A 24,235-nucleotide genomic window follows, 5' to 3' on the forward strand; every position below is an offset into this window, starting at 1 on the left:
CTCGCTGGAGAAAATATTACTTACCGTTACCCAAGAGTTTTTATCAATTCAGAACGTAGCCGAAAATGCAAAATCAGAGTCGGCAACATCGTTCTTCTCCGAGAAGATGTCTTGAGCCGACAATGTGGAAAAAGTCAAGCGTAAAGGACTTACACGTCGTTGCACGGTGATTATCAGACTGCTGTTTTCACTATTCCGGCGTGGAGAGAAATTACCAGACCAATCCAACTGGCTGTATCGTTGAAGGTCGTCCAGAAAGTGGAGATTGTCGTTGCGCATTAAGTAGAATTATATGTCATAATATCTTCGTATGCCTCACTCTGTTTCTCTTTCCTGAAAATACTTATTTATCTACTTGGCGTTACAGCGAAAAGGGACACTTAGCTTTAGGCTTCGCTGCTTCTGTATAGATCTTTTCTTACAGAGTGTTAGCTACTGACTCGTGATCATCTGTCTCATGTTTTGCGAAGTGAATTAAAACACTCTCACAGAACTCTGAATCTCGAGTTCTCGGAAACACTTGAGGAACGCAGTGTACGAGAGCAAGACTTATCACACCTATGTACAGGGTGTTTCAAAAATGACCGGTATATTTGAAACGGCAATAAAAACTAAACGAGCAGCGATAGAAATACACCGTTTGTTGCAATATGCTTGGGACAACAGTACATTTTCAGGCAGACAAACTTTCGAAATTACAGTAGTTACAATTTTCAACAACAGATGGCGCTGCGGTCTGGGAAACTCTATAGTACGATATTTTCCACATATCCACCATGCGTAGCAATAATATGGCGTAGTCTCTGAATGAAATTACCCGAAACCTTTGACAACGTGTCTGGCGGAATGGCTTCACATGCAGATGAGATGTACTGCTTCAGCTGTTCAATTGTTTCTGGATTCTGGCGGTACACCTGGTCTTTCAAGTGTCCCCACAGAAAGAAGTCACAGGGGTTCATGTCTGGCGAATAGGGAGGCCAATCCACGCCGCCTCCTGTATGTTTCGGATAGCCCAAAGTAATCACACGATCATCGAAATATTCATTCAGGAAATTAAAGACGTCGGCCGTGCGATGTGGCCGGGCACCATCTTGCATAAACCACGAGGTGTTCGCAGTGTCGTCTAAGGCAGTTTGTACCGCCACAAGTTCACGAAGAATGTCCAGATAGCGTGATGCAGTAATCGTTTCGGATCTGAAAAATGGGCCAATGATTCCTTTGGAAGAAATGGCGGCCCAGACCAGTACTTTTTGAGGATGCAGGGACGATGGGACTGCAACATGGGGCTTTTCGGTTCCCCATATGCGCCAGTTCTGTTTATTGACGAAGCCGTCCAGGTAAAAATAAGCTTCGTCAGTAAACCAAATGCTGCCCACATGCATATCGCCGTCATCAATCCTGTGCACTATAGCGTTAGCGAATGTCTCTCGTGCAGCAATGGTAGCGGCGCTGAGGGGTTGCCGCGTTTGAATATTGTATGGATAGAGGTGTAAACTCTGGCGCATGAGACGATACGTGGACGTTGGCGTCATTTGGACCGCAGCTGCAACACGGCGAACGGAAACCCGAGGCCGCTGTTGGATCACCTGCTGCACTAGCTGCGCGTTGCCCTCTGTGGTTGCCGTACGCGGTCGCCCTACCTTTCCAGCACGTTCATCCGTCACGTTCCCAGTCCGTTGAAATTTTTCAAACGGATCCTTTAATGTATCGCATTTCGGTCCTTTGGTTACATTAAACCTCCGTTGAAAACTTCGTCTTGTTGCAACAACACTGTGTTCTAGGCGGTGGAATTCCAACACCAGAAAAATCCTCTGTTCTAAGGAATAAACTATGTTGTCTACAGCACACTTGCACATTGTGAACAGCACACGCTTACAGCAGAAAGACGACGTACAGAATGGCGCACCCACAGACTGCGTTGTCTTCTATATCTTTCACATCATTTGCAGCGCCATCTGTTGTTGAAAATTGTAACTACTGTAATTTCGAAAGTTTGTCCGCCTGAAAATGTACTGTTGTCCCAAGCATATTGCAACAAACGGTGTATTTCTATCGCTGCTCGTTTAGTTTTTATAGCCGTTTCAAATATACCGGTCATTTTTGAAACACCCTGTATGTACTGTAGGTTGGAGAGGGCCGCCCTGTTAGACGTGAGGTCTGACGCACTGCTTTCCGGGCGGGACGTCACGCTGGTCCCCAGCACGAACCGGCCCCGAGGATTAGTGTCGAGGTCCGGTGTGCCGACCAGTCTGTGGGTGGTTTTTAAGGCGGTTTTCCATCTGCCTCGGCGAATGCTATGTCGGCGATTTCTGGTTAAACAGTTTCTCCTCGTACGCGTACACCATAATTGCTCTACCACGCAAACATTGGGGTTACACTCGTCTGGTATGAGACGTCCCCGGGGGGGTCCACTGGGGACCGAACCGCACAACAACCCTGGGTTCGGTGTGGGGCGGCGGTGGGGTGAGTGGACTGCTGTAGCTTTTTGTGGGGTTGTGATCCACTGAGGGCTATGGCTGGGACGAAGTCCCTCCGTCCACATGCATACAATACAATACAATAGACGGGCGAAAGACGAGGAAACTAGATGGCCGCTTGGGTATATGCTTTTGAATAGTTCGACTAACGAGTGTACCGTGAAAGTCAGGATCCGGTAAAACATCAAATCTCCGACACCGCTGCACCAGGAAAAAGATTCTGCAAGAACGGGACTACCGAGGACTGAAGAGAATCGTTCAACGTGACAGAAGTGCAATCCTTCCGCAAATTGCTGCAGATTTCAATGCTGGGCCATCAATAAGTGTCAGCGTGCGAACCATTCAACGAAACATCATCGACAAGGGCTTTCGGTGCCGAAGGCCAACTCGTGTACCCTTGATGACTGCACATCAGAAAGTTTTACGCCTCGCCTGGGCCCGTCAATACCGACATTAGACTGTTGATGACTGGGAACATGGTGCTTGTTCGGACGAGTCTCGTTTCAAATTGTGTCAATGGGATGGACGTGTACTGGCATGGAGACAACCCCATGAATCCATGGGCTCTGTGTGTCAGCATGGTCTGTTCAAGCTAGTGGAGGCTCTGTAATGGTGTGGGGCGAGTGGAGGTGAAGTAATATGGGACCTCTGATGCGTCTAGATACGACTCTGACAGGTGACAAGTACGTAAGCATCCTGTCTGATCACCTGCATCCGTTCATGTCCACTCTGCATCTCGACGGACTTGGGCAATTCCAGCAGGACAATGCGACACACCTCACACGTCCAGAATTTCTACAGAGTGGCTCCAGGAACACTCTTCTGAGTTTAAATACTTCCTCTGGCCACCAAACTCCCCAGGCATGAACTTTTTTGGGCATATCTCGGGTGCCTTGTAACGTGCTGTTCAGAATCTCAGGGATCTCCATCCCTCTCGTACTCTTACGGATTTATGGCCAGCCCTGTAGGATTCACCGTGTCAATTCCCTCGAGCACTACTTCAGATATTAGTGGAGTCCATGCCACGTCGTGTTGCGGCACTTCTGCGTGCTAGCGGGGGCCCTACGCGATACTAGGCAGGTCTACCAGTTTCCCTGGCTGTTCAGTATTACACAACTTCGAGAGGAAAAAGATGATTGCATTTATTAATAGCGAAACAAGTCGACTATTCTTGGCAACTTGTTTCGTAAGTACGGAAATGCGCAGCTTGCCAGACCACTGTTTTCACAAAATATCTTACTTCTGAGAATTGCGATTCCTGGCTGGCTGCCATATCAAGATCTTCCGATAGAATGTTGTTTATTAATAGCGCGGTTGATTGTGTTGCTACGTCAGCCAGATTTAACCTACGACAGCTATGGCTTTGGCGATGGCCCAGGGTGCAATGGTTTCTGACAAGCACATAGTTAATCTCAGTTTAATCTGAGCTGGTATTTTAAAGTTCGTGTTCATTATGATCCATTTTAGGGCAGTTAATTACAGAACCTTTCACTGACAAACAATTTCTTGCTTCTATCCTTTCACGAACATCCAAATATTCAATGTTAAATTCAAGTGGACGTAATGTGCAACGACCAAACATAGCTACACAGTACACTTTAGCGTCGTAATGCGCTTTTAGTTTTAAATCAGCATTATCAGCTCGTTAAACTATTTCCTCAGTGGATATTTTCAGAAATTTCTTCATTTAGGTTATTTCAAAATATATCATTACACAAACACATTTCTGTTATCTTCAGCCGGCCGGAGTGGCCGAGCCTTTCTAGGCGCTAGAGTCTGGAACCGCGCGACCGCTAAGGTCGCAGGGTCGAATCCTGCCTCGGGCATGGATGTATGTGATGTCCTTAGGTTAGTTAGGTTTAAGTAGTTCTAAGTTCTAGGGGACTGATGACCTCAGACGTTAAGTCCCATAGTGCTCAGAGCCTTTTGAACCATTTGTTATCTTCAACATATCGAACGTACTTACAGCGCAGAACAACGTGCACATTACTGTCACGTAATCAGCTTGTGTGCAAAAGTAATCGTGGCTAGATCAGAACTGGACATATTTCACCACGTGCAATATTTTCCTTTTTTTACATTGTTGTAAGAGTAAACACAACAGTGAAATGCACTATCAGGCATCTTATTCTTCTGCATGGCCGTCGACTCCGGGAAGATTACATTCACCGACGCAAATTCCTCGTGCAGCGGTGGAAACCGCGGTCTCGCCTCCTACTTAGTCTATTGACTGTATAGCTCATGGAACAAAGAAACAAAAACATTTTGTAGTCTTTTCTCAATTTCATCTTCTGCTAGTACATTTTCATTAACTAGCACTAAATTAGAATGGGCTGCAGTATTGCGTTTTTTTTTCCCTGAGCGATGAACAACATATCTGCCTTTGACGCCGACTAGCAAGTTTGGTGAAGCGAAAGAATGCAACAACTCTTTCCTGAATGTTCTGCATTTCATTATTGTACTTCTCTTACCTACATTCATTCCGTCTGTATACTCGAATAGACATGTGGTGTAATGCAATCGAGCCAGTGGTACAGTAAGAATCTTATGATACCAGGAGGTATCGATATCTTGTGTTATATAAAAATGACTTCGGATAAATACATCTTCATAAAACCAATTATTTCATATTCTACATATTTGAATTAATGTTGAAGCATTTTACTTAAAATTGTCTAAATTCATTTTATTAAGTTTTTTAAAGATGCACCAGCGATTAATATTGTCAGAGCTGTAAACTCTTCGGTTTACAAGTTAAATCTCTGTTGTTCGTTGTATACAGTCTTGGAGGGAGGTTAGCTGTAAATGGACATTTTTGGTAGCATGGTTTTGTAAATGATGGTGTGCTTCTGCAGAACTGCTGAAGGCAGAAGTGTTTTGTGCTAATTTTTCAGAGTGCGAAATACTGCTGAATACAAACAGTTTAAAGTTCAGGAACTTTACTTCATTCAGTAAGTTTTAGAAGCCATCTGAATTTTGCAGTCCTTCCATCAGTTGGTTTTCTTCATACTAGATCAGAGTATCGTGCCGTTACGGAAGACAGTGAGACCGTCAACTAGAAAATCAGCTAAGTAATACTCTATAAATTCATATGCTTCGATGCATCTTACTCCAAAACAATGCCTAACGCTTGTTTTGAAGTCGGGTCTTTTAATGTGTAACAGTGAAGTGACGGATTACAATAGTTATTCCGCCTCTCAAATGTAGCAACGTCCTGGAGTTTTGTGGGGAATTAAATACCACCTTGTTCATAATACCCACTATTATTATCACCCTGTGCTGTTTACTTGTATACTGTGGGTGTTTATTGTACTTTATCTCGCAAGCTAAAAGTAACCACACAGAGTAATAACTGTCCATATTTTAGATATTAATAATGCCCTCTTTTCCAGCTACATCATCTGCAAGACCCCGCTCACCCACGTTTTTGATCAAACACATGAATGCGGATGTCCAGATACAGGACGCTCCTAACGGTTTCCCCAGAATCTCTCTCCTGGAGAATCGAGCCTACATGTCATTTAGGGTAGATATCCCAAACCACACAGCAACTGAGTTGCCCCGCGACATCACGCCATTTTCACCCCAATATGTTTAGTGGAATTTTAGGAAACTCCATCCTTCTGCAGATCGGTGAACTCGCAGCGTAGTGTAGCGCTACACTTAGTGGCAGGATATCACAGGCCGTTTAAGATCTCGTGAAATTCCCTTTACAACATGGGTTGACACGCGCTTAAAGGAAAAAAGATAGGGTAATGCTATCCGACCCAATTATACACTCCTGGAAATGGAAAAAAGAACACATTGACACCGGTGTGTCAGACCCACCATACTTGCTCCGGACACTGCAAGAGGGCCGTACAAGCAATGATCCCACGCACGGCACAGCGGACACACCAGGAACCGCGGTGTTGGCCGTCGAATGGCGCTAGCTGCGCAGCATTTGTGCACCGCCGCCGTCAGTGTCAGCCAGTTTGCCGTGGCATACGGAGCTCCATCGCAGTCTTTAACACTGGTAGCATGCCGCGACAGCGTGGACGTGAACCGTATGTGCAGTTGACGGACTTTGAGCGAGGGCGTATAGTGGGCATGCGGGAGGCACGTACCGCCGAATTGCTCAACACGTGGGGCGTGAGGTCTCCACAGTACATCGATGTTGTCGCCAGTGGTCGGCGGAAGGTGCACGTGCCCGTCGACCTGGGACCGGACCGCAGCGACGCACGGATGCATGCCAAGACCGTAGGATCCTACGCAGTGCCGTAGGGGACCGCACCGCCACTTCCCAGCAAATTAGGGACACTGTTGCTCCTGGGGTATCGGCGAGAACCATTCGCAACCGTCTCCATGAAGCTGGGCTACGGTCCCGCACACCGTTAGGCCGTCTTCCGCTCACGCCCCAACATCGTGCAGCCCGCCTCCAGTGGTGTCGCGACAGGCGTGAATGGAGGGACGAATGGAGACGTGTCGTCTTCAGCGATAAGAGTCGCTTCTGCCTTGGTGCCAATGATGGTCGTATGCGTGTTTGGCGCCGTGCAGGTGAGCGCCACAATCAGGACTGCATACGACCGAGGCACACAGGGCCAACACCCGGCATCATGGTGTGGGGAGCGATCTCCTCCACTGGCCGTACACCACTGGTGATCGTCGAGGGGACACTGAATAGTGCACGGTACATCCAAACCGTCATCGAACCCATCGTTCTACCATTCCTAGACCGGCAAGGGAACTTGCTGTTCCAACAGGACAATGCACGTCCGCATGTATCCCGTGCCACCCAACGTGCTCTAGAAGGTGTAAGTCAACTACCCTGGCCAGCAAGATCTCCGGATCTGTCCCCCATTGAGCATGTTTGGGACTGGATGAAGCGTCGTCTCACGCGGTCTGCACGTCCAGCACGAACGCTGGTCCAACTGAGGCGCCAGGTGGAAATGGCATGGCAAGCCGTTCCACAGGACTACATCCAGCATCTCTACGATCGTCTCCATGGGAGAATAGCAGCCTGCATTGCTGCGAAAGGTGGATATACACTGTACTAGTGCCGACATTGTGCATGCTCTGTTGCCTGTGTCTATGTGCCTGTGGTTCTGTCAGTGTGATCATGTGATGTATCTGACCCCAGGAATGTGTCAATAAAGTTTCCCCTTCCTGGGACAATGAATTCATGGTGTTCTTATTTCAATTTCCAGGAGTGTAGATGTGGGCAAACGATATCCTTTCCCTAATTGCACCTCGAATCACTGAGTACGGCAAAGCTGTGGGGCAAACAAACCTGATGGTCATTATCACAAACAGAATGTGCTGAGAGACTGCTACTGGCCGATAGATGATCGTCGTCAAAACTACAGTGACCGCATCCAGTTGTTGACGGTCCTTGCACAGGCAGCGCTATTGCAGTTATGCTCCAGGTACTGATGATTATGCTGCTGAGGGTGTTGAGGTTGAAAGTCAAGGTGCAGTCACGATGGTCCGGGAGCTGGTGCTGGCGATGCCATCAGTAGAGTTGGTAGGCCGAAACTGTTAAGTATTTCTGAAAAAAAAAAAAACAGGACAGCGGCCTAGAACCCTCATGAGATAAAACTGTATACACTCATACAGGGGAAGAGGGAGAGAGAGAGAGAGGGGGGGGAGGGGGGACTGGTGCATAAAAATTCATCCTCTGCTTGAACTGCTATTCCTGCTTACCCATTAATTATTAATGCATCAACTTAGAACGGATACAAGAAAGACTACAAAAGCAATCATACAATGTATTTTAGAACGAACTATCTGCAGCCGTAAGCAGTGGACTAACAGCCATGTATGGTCTAGTGATACCAGAGACTGGTCTGCTGGTTCAGTTACTCCTTCTGTACCAGCACTGCATCCATCTGTTAAAACCTATCTGCCCTTACCTGGTCGGCATTCGTTTTAACGCTGCGCTTCAAGGGGGCTAGAGTACCTAAGCTCTGCATTGCCAAAAACAACTTGGGGTGAGATTGTACACCAGCAAATAAGTGTCACACGAATCCGGTAAAAACGCACAATGTTGTCGCGGACCTGTGTCCTCATATTAAGTTGCCGTACATTAGCAACAAAGATGAAAGTACCGTTCACCATAATTAATGCAGCCTTCACTGTAGCCAATAATTTCTAGTCTCCCGTAAATTTGGCTGTCTATCGACCCCAGTCCGAAGCAAAGCATATTGTTGCCACGTGGGACTTTACAAGCAAAATGCCAGGATACTTCTGAAACTGCTTAAGCGCGCAATGTTCTCCAATACAATAAAAATAGCACCCACACTCGCGACCAAAAGGCAATCTGCTATTATCCAACACAACACTAAGCAAGCTGACAGCCAGATATTGAGCGTAAATCCACTTCACGGTACCAAGGTGAGATATGACGCCATAACATGACTTCAACTTTGTTCATCTGATCTAAACTAGAACTTTTTGACTATTATCACAGTCAAAAGTGGAACTTGTAAACACCAGCTAAAGACTTCCTATGCGATTGTTCATATTTCGACTTTAAAAAGTCAGAAGTACCAAAAAGCATATTGCGTCATTGAGTTTGAGCTCCCGTTAACTACAGATCCGTTCTCAGTCAGCCCTAGTCTCGATCTACCTAGAACAAGGACCGGCGACCCCAACTATTTACCCGACTGGGACGTCAGATATATCAATTTTCTGAAAATATAAAATTTTGATATTTTGATGCTCCACACATGATCCTACTGCATAAGCTCATTCTGAACCCTGCTTATAATAATTTAGCGATCCCAGGATTAGCTGCAAAAAGTACACTCATTGTTATAAAAAGAGCTGCATCCAGAACGACCCAATTGATGCACTGCATACCGCCTTCGTATGTTGCACGATACCAACTGTGGCACCAATTTCATTTGCACGGTTCGTCACCTACTCATTGACCATGAGTGACTCGTGATGTCTCTCTTATAGGCAGATATAAAAGGGCCCCAAACGCCTGTGACAGCCAGTATGACAGCGGATAGCATAAATAAATATCAGCTGTATGTGCGCTGCGGTCAGGCGACACGTCTGATAGTATTGGTAAATTGCCCAGCTGAACGAGTTCTAGAGCGGCCGCACCGTGGCGTCGCTGGTGACTGGGTGCTCCTCTCGTCCTATTGCGCACCACGACGGTCGTACAGAGCCTACCGTTGTCCATCAGTGCCGACAATGGATACAGGAAGGCATGCATGCATGACATGTAGGATCAGGACACGCAATACAAGCCGGGAGCACCGACAGTTTGTCCACCACACGCGATTAGATCTGAAGGCAATAACACGTTATATCTGGCGGGCTATCCGCCTACCATGCAACGTGCCGTAAGAGCTAGTACTATTGACAGGCGGGTGCATCACAAAGGCCTCACAGTACTCCGACTGTTATAACGCACGTCGCTCACAAGCCTACGGTGTCGCGCCCGACGCGCCTGGTGTCAGCAACGATGAGCATGGGGCTCTGCAGACTGGCGTCAAGTCCTTTTTAGTGGCTGGACTGTGCCAGGAGCCGCAGTGCAAAACGTCACAGTTTGTGGTCTCCTATCACACGTCCTGTCAGCCTGGTGCGATGCTGTGGGTAGCATTCTCCTGTGGTTCCAATTCATCGTTACTGTCTCTAGTTCACAGTACACGGCTGTGGTCCTGCAAGCGGTAGTTCGACTGTATGTGCACGCCCTTGGCCATGCTCTCTTTCAACAAGGCAACTCTCATCCTCATACTACAGCCACAGCCACCTCCTGAGCATGCCTTGCAGCTACGGATACTCTGGTAGCCGTCCGCTGTGGCCGAGCGGTTCTAGGCGCTTCAATCCGGAATCACTCTACACTGCATCTCGACGCTCTTGGCCGGCCGCAATTGCTGAGTGGTTTTAGGTGCTTCTGTCTGGAACCGCGCGACCGCTACGATCGCAGGTTCGAATCCTGCCTCGGGCATGAATGTGAGTGATGTCCTTAGGTTAGTTAGGTTTAAGTAGTTCTAAGTTCTAGGGGACTAATCACCTCAGATGTTAAGTCCGATTGTGCTCAGAGCCATTTGAACCATTTTTTATACTCTGCTAGGGCTAGCCGCATCACCAGCCTCTGGCCGATGGAGAATGTGTGGGATATTGTGGAGTATGCCATCAGGACTCCACCTACACCCAACAATACGTAGGACCTGATCGCTCAGGAGCAAGCGGCGTGGGATGGAGCATCACAGGACTACATCTGAGTACAGGCCATGCCACTCGTGCTGATGCTTATGTTCGCAACTATAGGGTCTCGATGCGATTCGAAAAATTATGTCTTTGGACCATGCACCACACACTGGACTCGCATTCGGGAGGACGACGGTTCAATCCCGCGTCCAGCCATCCTGATTTAGGTTTTGCGTGATTTCCCTAAATCACTCCAGGCAAATGCCGGGATGGTTCCTCTGAAAGGGCACGGCCGACTTCCTTCCCAATCCTTCCCTAATCCGATGAGATCGATGACCACGCTGTCTCGTCTCCTTCCCCAAACCAACCAACCAACCAACCATGCACCACAATGCATGTTGGTCTTTCCAGGCTGAAAGTGTAATCGTATTGTACGTTTGGTACCATTTACCTGCCTACCAACAATGATTGCAGTCCGCCTTGTCCTTCTATGTCCAGCTCGTTTGATGAAGATTAGTGTATTTTTCTGAGTGGACTACTTTTGCATTTCCCACCCTGAGGGCCAGGTACGGAGTCGCGAACTGTTCCCATGGTACGTCTCCCCACAAAATCTGCACCTTACATTTTGTTTCCCCCAGAATTATTGCTATGCGAAGCTTCGAGGATCTTCTAGACGCCCTCGCTTCCGCCTCACCTGGAGGCTCCCCCTTTTCAGTCGTGGCGCCACCACAGCTTGTATTTCAATGGCCGAAACCGGTTACCGCATGCCTCGGTGGATTTTGGTACGCTACTCAGTTTAAAAGTCACATATCGTGTTCCAAATGACGAATTTTGATGTGGTCAGTGTCAGTAAATTGCAAATCAAAGACCGTATTTAAGATATATTACGACTTAAATTATTCTCTAATGTTACTTACTATATTACGTACCTTGTTCGTTCAGAAATGCCTATGATCAGTGAAACAGCATATCACTGCCACATATCATGTCACCTCACTCCAAACCGCATACATCCCACTCCCCTCGAAGCGCTGGCTAAAAAATGGCTCTGAGCACTATGGGACTCAACTGCTGAGGTCATTAGTCCCCTAGAACTTAGAACTAGTTAAACCTAACTAACCTAAGGACATCACAAACATCCATGCAAGAGGCAGGATTCGAACCTGCGACCGTAGCGGCCTTGCGGTTCCAGACTGCAGCGCCTTTAACCGCACGGCCACTTCGGCCGGCCCCTCGAAGCACGATAGCGATTGAAATGTTATCGATGATGCTGCCACTAAAGCGGAGTTACTAAATACAGAAGATTAAGTAAATATTCCAGAATTCTAAACCAAAACAGCTGTTAGCATGATTGACATAAAAGTAGATATCTTAGGTTTTGCGAAACAACTCCAATCACTTAAGAAAGGCAAGTCTTCTGGTCCAGATGATATACCAATCAGGTTCCTTTCAGAGTATGCAGAAACAATAGCGCCTTTCTTAGCAATCATATGCATCCGCTCACTTGACGGAAGGTCTGTTCCTAGAGACTGGAAAGCAGAACAGGTCACACCAATATTCAAGAAAGAAAATGTAGTAATCCATTGAATTACAGACCCATATCACTGACTTCAATTTGCAGTACGATTTTGGAGCATATACTGTACCCGAACATTATGAATCACCTTGACGAAAATGACTTATTGATACATAACCAACACGGAATCAGAAAATATCGTTCTTGTGCAACACAGCAAGCTCTTTATTCCCATGAAGTAATGAGTGCTGTAGACAAGGGATGTCCCATCGATTCCATATTCCTAGTTTCCAGAAGACTTTTGATACCGTTCCTCACAAGCGACTATTAATCAAATTGCGTGCATATGGAGTATCGTCTCAGTTGTGTGGATTCGTGATTTCCTCTCAGAGAGGTCACAGTTCGTAGTGATAGACGGTAAATCATCGAGCAGAACAAAAGTGATATCTGGCGTTCCGCAAAGTAGTATCACAGGCCCTCTGCTGTTCCTGATTTACATAAATGATCTAGGTGATAATCTGAACAGCCCCCTTAGATTGTTTGCAGATGAGGCTGTAATTTACCGTCTAGTAAAATCATCAGACGATCAGTTCCAATTACAAAATGATCTAGAGAGAATTTCAGTATGGTGCGAAAAGTGGTTATTGGCGCTAAACAAAGAAAAGTGCGAGGTCATCCACATGGGTACTGAAAGAAATCCGATAAATTTTGGGTATACGATAAATCGCACAAATCTAAGGGCTGTCATTTCGACTAAAGACCTAGGAATTACAATTATGAGCAACTTAAATTGGAAAGACCACATAGATAATATTGTGGGGAAGGCGAAACAAAGACTGTGCTTTGTTGGTAGAACACTTAGAAGATGCGACAAACCCACTAAAGAGACAGCCTACATTACACTTGTCCGTCCTCTGCTGGAATATTGCTGCGCGATGTGGGATCCTTACCAGGTAGGATTGACGGAAGACATCGAAAAAGTGCAAAAAAGGGCATCACGTTTCGTGTTATCGCGCAATAGGGGTGTGAGTGTCACTGATATGATACGCTAGTTGGGGTGGCAGTCACTGAAACAAAACTGCACAGTCCCCGTAATGATCAAATCTGATATCATGTACACAGATTTTTTCAGCAGCGGCTACCGATACGCGCCCCTGCACACTTAATAAAGGTCCAACTTCATTCAGTTTCACAGTTCTTTCAATAAGCACTTTGTGTTGTTCACATGATGCGGTATACATAATTTAAATATTTTATCCGTCTCCTCACACATAGGAGCCAACATACCAGCCATCCCGTCATGTTAAAAGTCATTGTTCCCTCGTTACGGATCCTTTCATTCGATCGTTCAGTTTCGATAGTCGAAATATGTTCTCTTTTCGGAAAGATACGTAAATATACGTTGAAAAATTTATGTCCAGACAGATATATTTGTAGTATTTGAATGTCGATATTTAATACAATAAATAATAAGCATAGCAAATTAATAAAAGAAAAATAGATTTATGTAGGTCCCCTATAGTCTTATTGCACTCTTACAACCTTAAGTTGTGGAAGCGACTCGTTTGTTGCACGAAGTCCTTTTTCCCTGTAGAAGACTCGGTTCCAATGCGATAAAATGGTTGTTTAAAATAAAAATACAGCCAATGCATAAAAATGGCTTCATACCTGAAATTAAATAGCTGCACAGTTATGCACCCAGATCTTGGCGCCACTTCAATGTAATGCCGAGAGTACTTGCTTTAAATGTAAAATCGTGCACTTCACAAAACGCTCAAATGTTGTATCTGCTATTTGAGCATCAGTGAGTCACGATTGGAATTAGTCATCCCATACAAACATGTGGGTGAAAAAATTTGTAAGGATAAGAAAGGGAACGGTAACATGAGCCTCTGTCATAGACAGTGCAACAATGCAGATAATAGACTTCACTTCATTGGTGGAATACTGGGAAAATGGAATGAGTCTACATAGAAGACTGCTTAAAAAGCACTCGTGCTACATAGTATAGAATGTTTCTCAAGATTGAGAGACCCATACCGAACACGTAGAACCAACAGCACGAATAGTCACAGGTTTGTCTGATCCATGTGAGAATATCACGGATGCAAAAAAAGTCAACAGGCAGTCGTTTGAAAACAGAAACAAACAACCCCATGAAAGTCTGTTTGCAAAGTTCTAAGAATCAGTGTGGAATCTAGAAGTATACTGCAACCTTCTACACGTCACTCTCGTAGGTAACGCGAATAGAAAGTACATATACAGTCTCTGATCAAAGGTATCCGGACAAATGTTAGTGAACATTAAGATGGGGTCAGTCCACCGACCGCCTTTATGACGGCTCTGAACTCTGCTGGAAACACTTTCAACGGGGTGACTGAATGTCTGCTGAGGAAAGGCAGCCCCTGCTTCCTAAAGAGCCAAAAGCAGAGGAGGTAACTATATTGGACGCTGAGATCTGTAGCAACGTTCTAACTCATTCTAAAGGTGTTCCATTGAATTCAGGGCTGGATTCTGGGCCGACCATTTCATTTCAAGAATGTTACTGTCCTCAGACCGTCGCTTCACAATTGCTGTTTTATGACGGAACACATTGTCATGCTGATACAAACCATCATCGTCTCCGAACTGTTCCTCTGCTGTACGCAGTACATAATGCTGTAAAATGCATTCGCATCCCTCCCCACTTAGCGTTTTCTTAGGCACAGTAAGGAGACCGCATTCTGACCACGTAAAACACCGCCATACCGTGACACCATCTCATCTGCACTTCACTGTTGGCACTACACATGAATTGTCACAAGATGTCACGTGAACCGTCACTCGGAATCAATAGCTTCCAGCCATCAACTGTTCAGTGGCGCAGCTTATTACGCCACCACAACCGTCACTTAATACTGACTGCAAAAATGTGTGACTTGCGAGGAGTTGTTCGACCCTTGTACCCCATTCCTTTTAACTTCCTACGCACAGACGTTGTGCTAGCTGGAATTGTAGTAGCACTTATGAACTCAGGAGTGATTCCTTCCACTGATTTCATACGATATTTTGCAACCACCCTCTGGGATGCTCGACAGTTCGCGTCCGTCAGTGCATAAGGTCTGCCTGTTCTTGTTTAGCCGTGGTTGTTCCTCCGCGTTTCCGCTTCACACTCTCATCAACAGTCGACTTGGTCGACCTTAGAAGGGTTGAAATGTCCCCAGCTGATATCCAAAGAATATTCTACGTTAGAAGTAACTGAGCTCTCCCGCCCAACACTTTGGGCTGTTACCGCTTCTCTACTGACAGAACAATAATCTCCGTCCCACTGAATACCGTTTGTCAGCCTCTCATGATACCTAGTGTTCGATTCCGCATTACATTAGAATGTCCTGACATTTATGGTCAGGTAGAGTATTACCGTGCGCACAGATGCAGGAAAGCACTCCATCTTCCTGCGTTCTACACGCGAATGGAACTGGAAGAATCTCTTAATATATTTTTCAGTGGAAAGTACCCTCTGCCGTGCACTCCACAGTGGTTTGCAGAGTGTAGATGTAGATACAGATTAGATTTAATGCAATGTGGACCCGAGAATTGGAAAGATTATTGAATTTAATGATAAGAAATTTGTGTACACCAATTACACTAAAAGAAGTGCTGTATTTTTTTTATTTTTTTTTCAGGCGCGCGATACTGAACATGTACAAGCTACTGGCGTCTGGAGGAGAAGCTGTATTCGTCATGATGGCAACAAGCCCTTTCCTCGCACATGATATCGTGGGAAAAGATCCCAGGTGGAGCAAATACATGCAAGTAAGTTCACTGATAATTAGCTCAGATGTGTAAAAGAAATTTTGAAGAATGTGTATTGAGACTATACATTTACAACTTTCTAATATTTTAGGAAACTTCGCAATGTTCATAACATAGAAACAATCGGACGTATTACAAAAAAAGTGTATAAAAATTGTGAATAACTAAAAACCTAATCAAAATACACTCCTGGAAATTGAAATAAGAACACCGTGAATTCATTGTCCCAGGAAGGGGAAACTTTATTGACACATTCCTGGGGTCAGATACATCACATGATCACACTGACAGAACCACAGGCACATAGACACAGGCAACAGAGCATGCACAATGTCGGCACTAGTACAGTGTATATCCACCTTTCGCAGCAATGCAGGCTGCTATTCTCCCATGGAGACGATCGTAGAGATGCTGGATGTAGTCCTGTGGAACGGCTTGCCATGCCATTTCCACCTTGCGCCTCAGTTGGACCAGCGTTCGTGCTGGACGTGCAGACCGCGTGAGACGACGCTTCACCCAGTCCCAAACATGCTCAATGGGGGACAGATCCGGAGATCTTGCTGGCCAGGGTAGTTGACTTAAACCTTCTAGAGCACGTTGGGTGGCACGGGATACATGCGGACGTGCATTATCCTGTTGGAACAGCAAGTTCCCTTGCCGGTCTAGGAATGGTAGAACGATGGGTTCGATGACGGTTTGGATGTACCGTGCACTATTCAGTGTCCCCTCGACGATCACCAGTGGTGTACGGCCAGTGTAGGAGATCGCTCCCCACACCATGATGCCGGGTGTTGGCCCTGTGTGCCTCGGTCGTATGCAGTCCTGATTGTGGCGCTCACCTGCACGGCGCCAAACACGCATACGGCCATCATTGGCACCAAGGCAGAAGCGACTCTCATCGCTGAAGACGACACGTCTCCATTCGTCCCTCCATTCACGCCTGTCGCGACACCACTGGAGGCGGGCTGCACGATGTTGGGGCGTGAGCGGAAGACGGCCTAACGGTGTGCGGGACCGTAGCCCAGCTTCATGGAGACGGTTGCGAATGGTCCTCGCCGATACCCCAGGAGCAACAGTGTCCCTAATTTGCTGGGAAGTGGCGGTGCGGTCCCCTACGGCACTTCGTAGGATCCTACGGTCTTGGCGTGCATCCGTGCGTCGCTGCGGTCCGGTCCCAGGTCGACGGGCACGTGCACCTTCCGCCGACAACTGGCGACAACATCGATGTACTGTGGAGACCTCACGCCCCACGTGTTGAGCAATTCGGCGGTACGTCCACCCGGCCTCCCGCATGCCCACTATACGCCCTCGCTCAAAGTCCGTCAACTGCACATACGGTTCACGTCCACGCTGTAGCGGCATGCTACCAGTGTTAAAGACTGCGATGGAGCTCCGTATGCCACGGCAAACTGGCTGACACTGACGGCGGCGGTGCACAAATGCTGCGCAGCTAGCGCCATTCGACGGCCAACACCGCGGTTCCTGGTGTGTCCGCTGTGCCGTGCGTGTGATCATTGCTTGTAAAGCCCTCTCGCAGTGTCCGGAGCAAGTATGGTGGGTGTGACACACCGGTGTCAATGTGTTCTTTTTTCCATTTCCAGGAGTGTACATCTACACTGATCAGCCACGATATTATGACCACCTACCCAATAGGTGGTACGTCCACATTTGCGACGGATAACAGCGGCGACGCGTGTATGCTTGGAAGCAGTGAGGCCTTGGTGGGTCGCTGGAGGGAGATGGCACCAATCTGCACACACAAGTCATCTAATTCCCGTAAATTTCTGGAAGATGGATGATTAGCTCTGACACTTCGTTCAATCACATCCGAGATGTGTTATATATGGTTTATATCTGGCAAGTCTGGAAGCCAGTACATGAATAGGAACTCACCACTGTGTTCCTTGAACCATTCCATCAGACTCCTGGCCTCGTGACACGGCGCATTACCTTGCTAAAAATGCCGCTGACGTCGGGAAACATGTTCTCCATGAAGGGGTGTACGTAGTCTCCAACCAGTGCGCGATACTCCTTGCTCGTCATGGCTCGAGCCATAACGAGCTCCACTGCACACATTGATGCCCAGCTGAATATTCGCGTCTCCAACCAGTGCGCGATACTCCTTGGTCGTCATGGCTCGAGCCATGACGAGCTCCACTGCACCCATTGGTGCCCAGCTGAATATTCGCGTCTCCAACGAGTGCGCGATACTCCTTGGTCGTCATGGCTCGAGCCATGACGAGCTCCACTGCACCCATTGGTAACCAGCTGAATGTTCGTGTCTCCAACCAGTGCGCGATACTCCTTGGTCGTCATGGCTCGAGCCATGACCAGCTCCACTGCACCCATTGATGCCCAGCTGAATGTTCGCGTCTCCAACCAATGCGCGATACTCCTTGGTCGTCATGGCTCGAGCCATGACGAGCTCCACTGCACCTATTGATGCCCAGCTGAATGTTCGCGTCTCCAACGAGTGCGCGATACTCCTTGGTCGCCATGGCTCGAGCCATGACGAGCTCCACTGCACCCATTGATGCCCAGCTGAATGTTCGCGTCTCCAACCAGTGCGTGATACCCCGAGCTCCACTGCACCCATTGGTGCCCAGCTGAATGTTCGCGTCTCCAACCAGTGCACGATACTCCTTGGTCGCCATGGCTCGAGCCATGATGCCCACCTGAATGTTCCCCAGAGCATAATGGAGCCGCCGCCAGCCGTCCAGAAATGCAGGTGGCAAGGAGCTGTTCCCCTGGAAGACAGCAGATTCGCGCGCTCCCATCGGCATGATGAAGGTATCGGGCTCATCAGAACGTGCAACGCTTTGACACTGCGCAGATGTCTAGTACCGATCGTCACGTGCCCATTTCAGTCGTAGTTGGCAATGTCGTGTTGCTAACACTGACACATACATGGGTCGTCGGCTGCGAAGGCCCATTGTTACAAGTGTTCGGTGCACTGTGTACTCAGACACTCCTGTACTCTGCCCAGCATTATAGTCTGATGTTAGTTCCGCCGCAGTTCGCCGCCTGTCCTTTTTTACCAGTCTGAGCAGCCTATGACGTCCGACACCTGTAATGAGGGATGGCCGTCCAACCCCACGACGTCTGGACGTGGTTTCACCTTGGTTTCGCCACTTGTTGAAGGCACCACAGCAGTCCTCGAACACCCGAGAAGTCGCGCAGTTTGCGAAATGCTCGTGCCAAGCTTCTGGGCCACCACAATCTGCCCTCAGTCAAACTCAGATAGATCACGTCCCTTCCCCTTCTACCCACGGATAGCACGCTCACTGATACTACATGCACTGTGTGTGTGTCTGACGAAATCATTCCTCGCCTGTTGCTGCTATCGCCTGGACGGGTTTATATCGATAGTAGGTCGGTGGTCAAAATGTTCTGGCTGATCAGTGCATAATATAAGGCTGAATGGAGAGAAGCTGAAAGAAATACAAGACTTTGTCTACTTGGGAAGCACAATAACATCAGATGGTCGTAGTAGGAAAGATGTAATAAGTAGGATAAATCAGGCAAAGATTGCATTCTATAAAAGGAAAGGACTCCTCACATCAAATATGATAAGTCTGTCGTTAAGGAAGCGGTTAATAAAGACCTTTGTTGGGAGTGTGCTTCTCTACGGCAGCGAAACCTGGACACTTGGAGAGGACGAAAGAAGAAGGATTGGAGGATTCGAAATGTGGTGTCTGCGAAGGATGTTAAAAATTCCATGGACGGCCAGGATGACAAATGAAGAAGTCCTGCAGAGAGCGGAGGAAGTTCCAGTTCTTTGGAAGACGGTCAAGAAGAGGAGAGATATATGGATGGGACACATTCTGAGACATGAAAGTCTTCTCCACACTATAACGGAAGGCCTTGTGGAGGGCAAAAGGGCAAGAGGCAGACCTAGAAGAAAGTACATAAGCCAGATAATGCAGGACCTAGGATGCGGAAGTTTCACGGAATTGAAGAGGCTGGCCGACAATCGCGCTGAATGGAGAGCTGCTGCAAATCAATCTTAGGATTGGCAACTTAAGAAGAAGAGAAGAAGAAGAATAATATACGAGAGACAGTCAAAAAGTATAGGAAATTTCGAGAAAAGGAATAGTTATTCTAAACGATAGAAAACTGAAACATACATTATTTTTCTACATAAACTCCCTGCACTTCAATGCACTTCGTCCAACGTTTCACAAGTTTTTGATTCCGTCGGAAAAAAAGGTTTTTGGTTGCACCTTAACCAATTTTCCACCGCATCAATGACTTCTGCATCGGTTGAAAAACTTTTTCCTCTGAGCGCTTTCTTCAGTGGTTCAAACATATGGAAATCGCTTGTAGTCAGGACTGGACTGTATAGCGGGTATTCCAGCAATTCGAATCGCAACTCCTTTATTGCTTCGGTCGTCCGTTTGGCAGAATGTGACCGAGCATTATGTTGCTGCAGGATGACATCTTTTCCCAGTTTTCTGCAAAGTTTGGATCTGCTTGCAGGGTTCAGTGTAATTCGCGACACATCACAATAGCTCTCACTGTTCACAGTTTCGCCTCTTGGGGTGATAAGAACAGCTACCATATCTTCCATGTCCCAGAGTACAGTTAGCATAATCTTAGCAGCTGATGGTTGATGTTTAAATTTCTTAACTTCTGTTGATGATGGGTGTTTCCGAACGATGCTCGCAGCCTTACTCTCCGGTTTGTGATGATTCACCCTTGTATCGTCTGCAGTAACGATTTGCCGAAAAAATCCATCTCCCTCGCTATGATTATGGGCCAGAGGTTTAAGACATACGTCCATCTTTTGCGCCTAAGCTGCGCTGACAATTCTGTCGGTATCCACTTTGCACACACTTTCCGAAAATCTAACCTGTCGTGTAAGATGCAATACGCTAAAACATGACTGATGTGTAAAGTATTGGCGATTTTGTCCACTGTAATTCATCTGTTTTCCATCACCGTACCCTCGCCTACTTCCAAATTGTACTCAGTTGTTGACGTCAATGGCCTGCACGATCTTTCCTCGTCACACAGGTTAGTTCGTCCCCGATTGAAGCGCTTTATACATTCATAGATCTTGCTTCGCGATAAACAGCTATCACCCTTCTTCGCTTGCATTCGACGAATAATTTCCGCAGGTTTAACACCTTCCGCAAACAAAAAGCTAATGGCTGCCCTCATTTCCTTGGTGCAGATCGACAATGGAACTGCCATGTTTCACGGTCTACTACAATACAACGACTAACGCGGAAATAAGAAAGACACCTTGTGTAGAATTGCTGCAGATGACAATATTTCAGCATTGGATACTATCAGTGTTACCAAGCTCTACGGCAAAAAGTTAGAAAACTCTCTTTACTTTATGACTTCCCTTGTACAGTACCCAGTTTCACAGTGCTATCCTAACATCATTTTATACATTACTTTCGAGTTCTTCAACAGATTTATTTGAGAAAACTGTACTGGTGAAGATACAGCAGAAATAAAAACAGAAGAAGATTAATAGAAACACTCTTATATAAGACGCTTAGTCAACGTAGCAAAAAGCAGCTGACTATTATATATAGGGTTATTATAGTTAAAGTTAAACTTTCAGTACACTGTAGAAATAACATAACTGGTCAGATTGATGTCAAATTGCAACGGAATATTATCGGTGAAGGGGGAAAACGTATGGCCAAAGAAAAAAATAGTGTGGCCAAGTACACGGCCTTTTCTCCTTTCGCGTCTGCGACGTTCGCCAAGACTGTGTCAATGTAACATCGCGCCTTGCTTGTAAAGCTGTACTACAAGAATGATGACTGTTCACACGTCGCTCTGCAGAAGTTCCGGACATTGGAGAGTTTGAAAAAAGGCGTTGGTTCGATGACTGCAGTGGGTCAGGAGAAAATGATTCAGAAATTCGAAAAGACGAGTTCTTTTGGTGTGGAACCTGGTAGAGGGAGGAAACGAACTGATTCGACGTCAGCGGAAGCAGTGGCCACAGCAATGCAGGAGGAGACGAGTGGTGGTGTGCAAACGTGTAGTGCACGGAGAATGGCCCGAACGCTGGACATACCCGTGAGCACTGTGGGTAAAATTCTACGAAACATCCTTCTTTGCTATCCAGTCAAAATTATCCCTGTGTACGAGTTGCTTCCTTTTGACCTGTCAGTAAGACAGACCTCTGCTTTAGAATTTTTTGCCCTCATGAAAGTGGACAATGATTGGCCGTGGAAGATTTTGTGGACAGTCCACTTCCATCTGCCAGGATATGTCAATACACAGAATTGTCGAATATGGAAAACGGAAAATCCACACGCAAAGTGACCTTTTCAGGATGAAGTGGTTCTGGTTGCAATACCACTTCATCCTGGAAAGGTCACTTTGTGGTGCGTGTTTACGGCATCATTTATCATAGGGCCATATTTTTCCGAAGAGACAGTTGCCTCCGGCCCTGTTAGCTGTACCATCACTGGTAAGCGCTATGAGTGTGTTTTGCGCAACCACGTCATTTTAGCTCTCCAACAACGTGGATGTATCGATGGGATCATTTTTATGCAAGATAGCGCACCTCCAAACATTGAAAATCCAGGTAAACAGCTGCTGAAGCGCCATTTCGGGAATGCTAGAATTATCAGCCGCCATTTCCTATCAGCCTGGCCGTCCCGACCTCCTGATCATAATCAGTGTGACTTCCGGTTGTGGGACTATCAGAAAGGTTCTGTGTTACGATTGTAAACTTAGCTGTATTGAAGGCATGCATTGCGCAACACTTTCTGAACGTGACCACGGAAACACCTCGACCAGTTGTGGAACATGATATTTCTCGGCTTCAACTTGATGCACAAAACGGTGGACAGCATACTGATCATGTTTTGCGCCAGTCACACGGAAATTAATAACCCTATATGGTTTTGATTGATGCTTTTTATGGTATTTTTGGCCTCAGGACAATTAAAAACCATGTGAGTGATTCTTTGTATGCGGTTTTTGACCTCACGACAATTAAATTTTTTTAGGAAATTTGTAGTAAGGTCTTATGGAACCAAACTGCGTAGGTTCAAATGGTCCAAATGGCTCTGAGCACTATGGGACTTAACTGCTGTGGTCATCAGTTCCCTATAACTTAGAACTACTTAAACCTAACTAACCTAAGGACATCACACACATCCATGCCCGAGGCAGGATTCGAACCAGCGACCGTAGCGGTCACGCGGTTCCAGACTGTAGCGCCTAGAACCGCACGGCCACTCCGGCCGGCAAAACTGCGTAGGTCATCGGTCCCTAAGCTTATCCTCTACTTAATCTAACTTAAACCGAACTTACGCTAAGGACAACACACACACCCATGCCCTAGGGAGGATGGTTCAAATGGTTCAAATGGCTCTGAGCACTATGGGACTCAACTGCTGTGGTCATAAGTCCCCTAGAACTTAGAACTACTTAAACCTAACTAACCTAAGGACAGCACACAACACCCAGCCAACACGAGGCAGAGAAAATCCCTGACCCCGCCGGGAATCGAACCCGGGAACCCGGGCGTGGGAAGCGAGAACGCTACCGCACGACCACGAGATGCGGGCCCCTAGGGAGGACTCGAACCTCAGATGGTGGGGGGTGGGGGGGGGGAAGCCGCGCGGACCGGGATAAGGCGCCTTAGACCTCGCGGGTACCCCTCGTGGCCTAAAAACCGATTTTCCCATCCGATGTGATATGACCTTGCCTTGGTGGATGGGCTTACGTAACTAACAGTATCGCACCTGTACACCCAAGCACGCTGAGTAGTACAGTTTCTTTAATGTCAAACGTACACCTTAGGCATTGTTGTATGATTGTCATTTGTAGCGACCACTGCCGGCCGCGGTGGTCTACCGGTTCTAGGCGCTCAGTCCGGAACCGCGCGACTGCTACGGTCGCAGGTTCGAATCCTGCCTCGGGCATGGATGTGTGTGATGCCCTTAGGTTAGTTAGGTTTAATTAGTTCTAAGTTCTAGGGGACTGATGACCACAGATGTTAAGTCCCGTAGTGCTCAGAGCCATTTGAACCATTTTTGTAGCGACCACTATTAAATTATGATGCTTACAACGCCAGGGTGTTATTTCTACAGCGGTTTGGAAGTTTAATTATATCACCCTACAAATTAATTAGTAAGCAAATGTACATTAATGCAATAGAATTTATTAGAAGCAACTATTTCTATAAATTCTTAATGAAAGTAATTTTCTTGTATTTTTTTTTTCATTGACCGTAGAAGTGCAAGCTAATCTGCCTATTTGTAGCATCGTACCTAGGGTTGATCACGGTCCTCTGGTTTGGAGCAGAGTGGAAGGTCTAAAC

At 46.8% G+C, this 24,235-nt stretch overlaps 1 protein-coding gene across 2 annotated transcripts in view; it reads left to right on the top strand.

The window, feature by feature from the left end:
- The window catches only part of LOC126163026 (juvenile hormone acid O-methyltransferase-like), an 84,746-nt gene that overhangs the window by 35,724 nt on the left and 24,787 nt on the right, over window positions 1-24,235 (top strand). For both annotated transcript variants that reach the window (XM_049919894.1, XM_049919895.1), the window contains one exon: window positions 15,804-15,933. In XM_049919894.1, the coding sequence (XP_049775851.1) occupies window positions 15,804-15,933 (130 nt within the window). The remainder of the gene's footprint in view (window positions 1-15,803; window positions 15,934-24,235) is intronic.

The sequence above is a fragment of the Schistocerca cancellata genome, chromosome 2 (genome assembly GCF_023864275.1).
Source record: "Schistocerca cancellata isolate TAMUIC-IGC-003103 chromosome 2, iqSchCanc2.1, whole genome shotgun sequence".
NCBI classification, from domain to species: domain Eukaryota; kingdom Metazoa; phylum Arthropoda; class Insecta; order Orthoptera; family Acrididae; genus Schistocerca; species Schistocerca cancellata.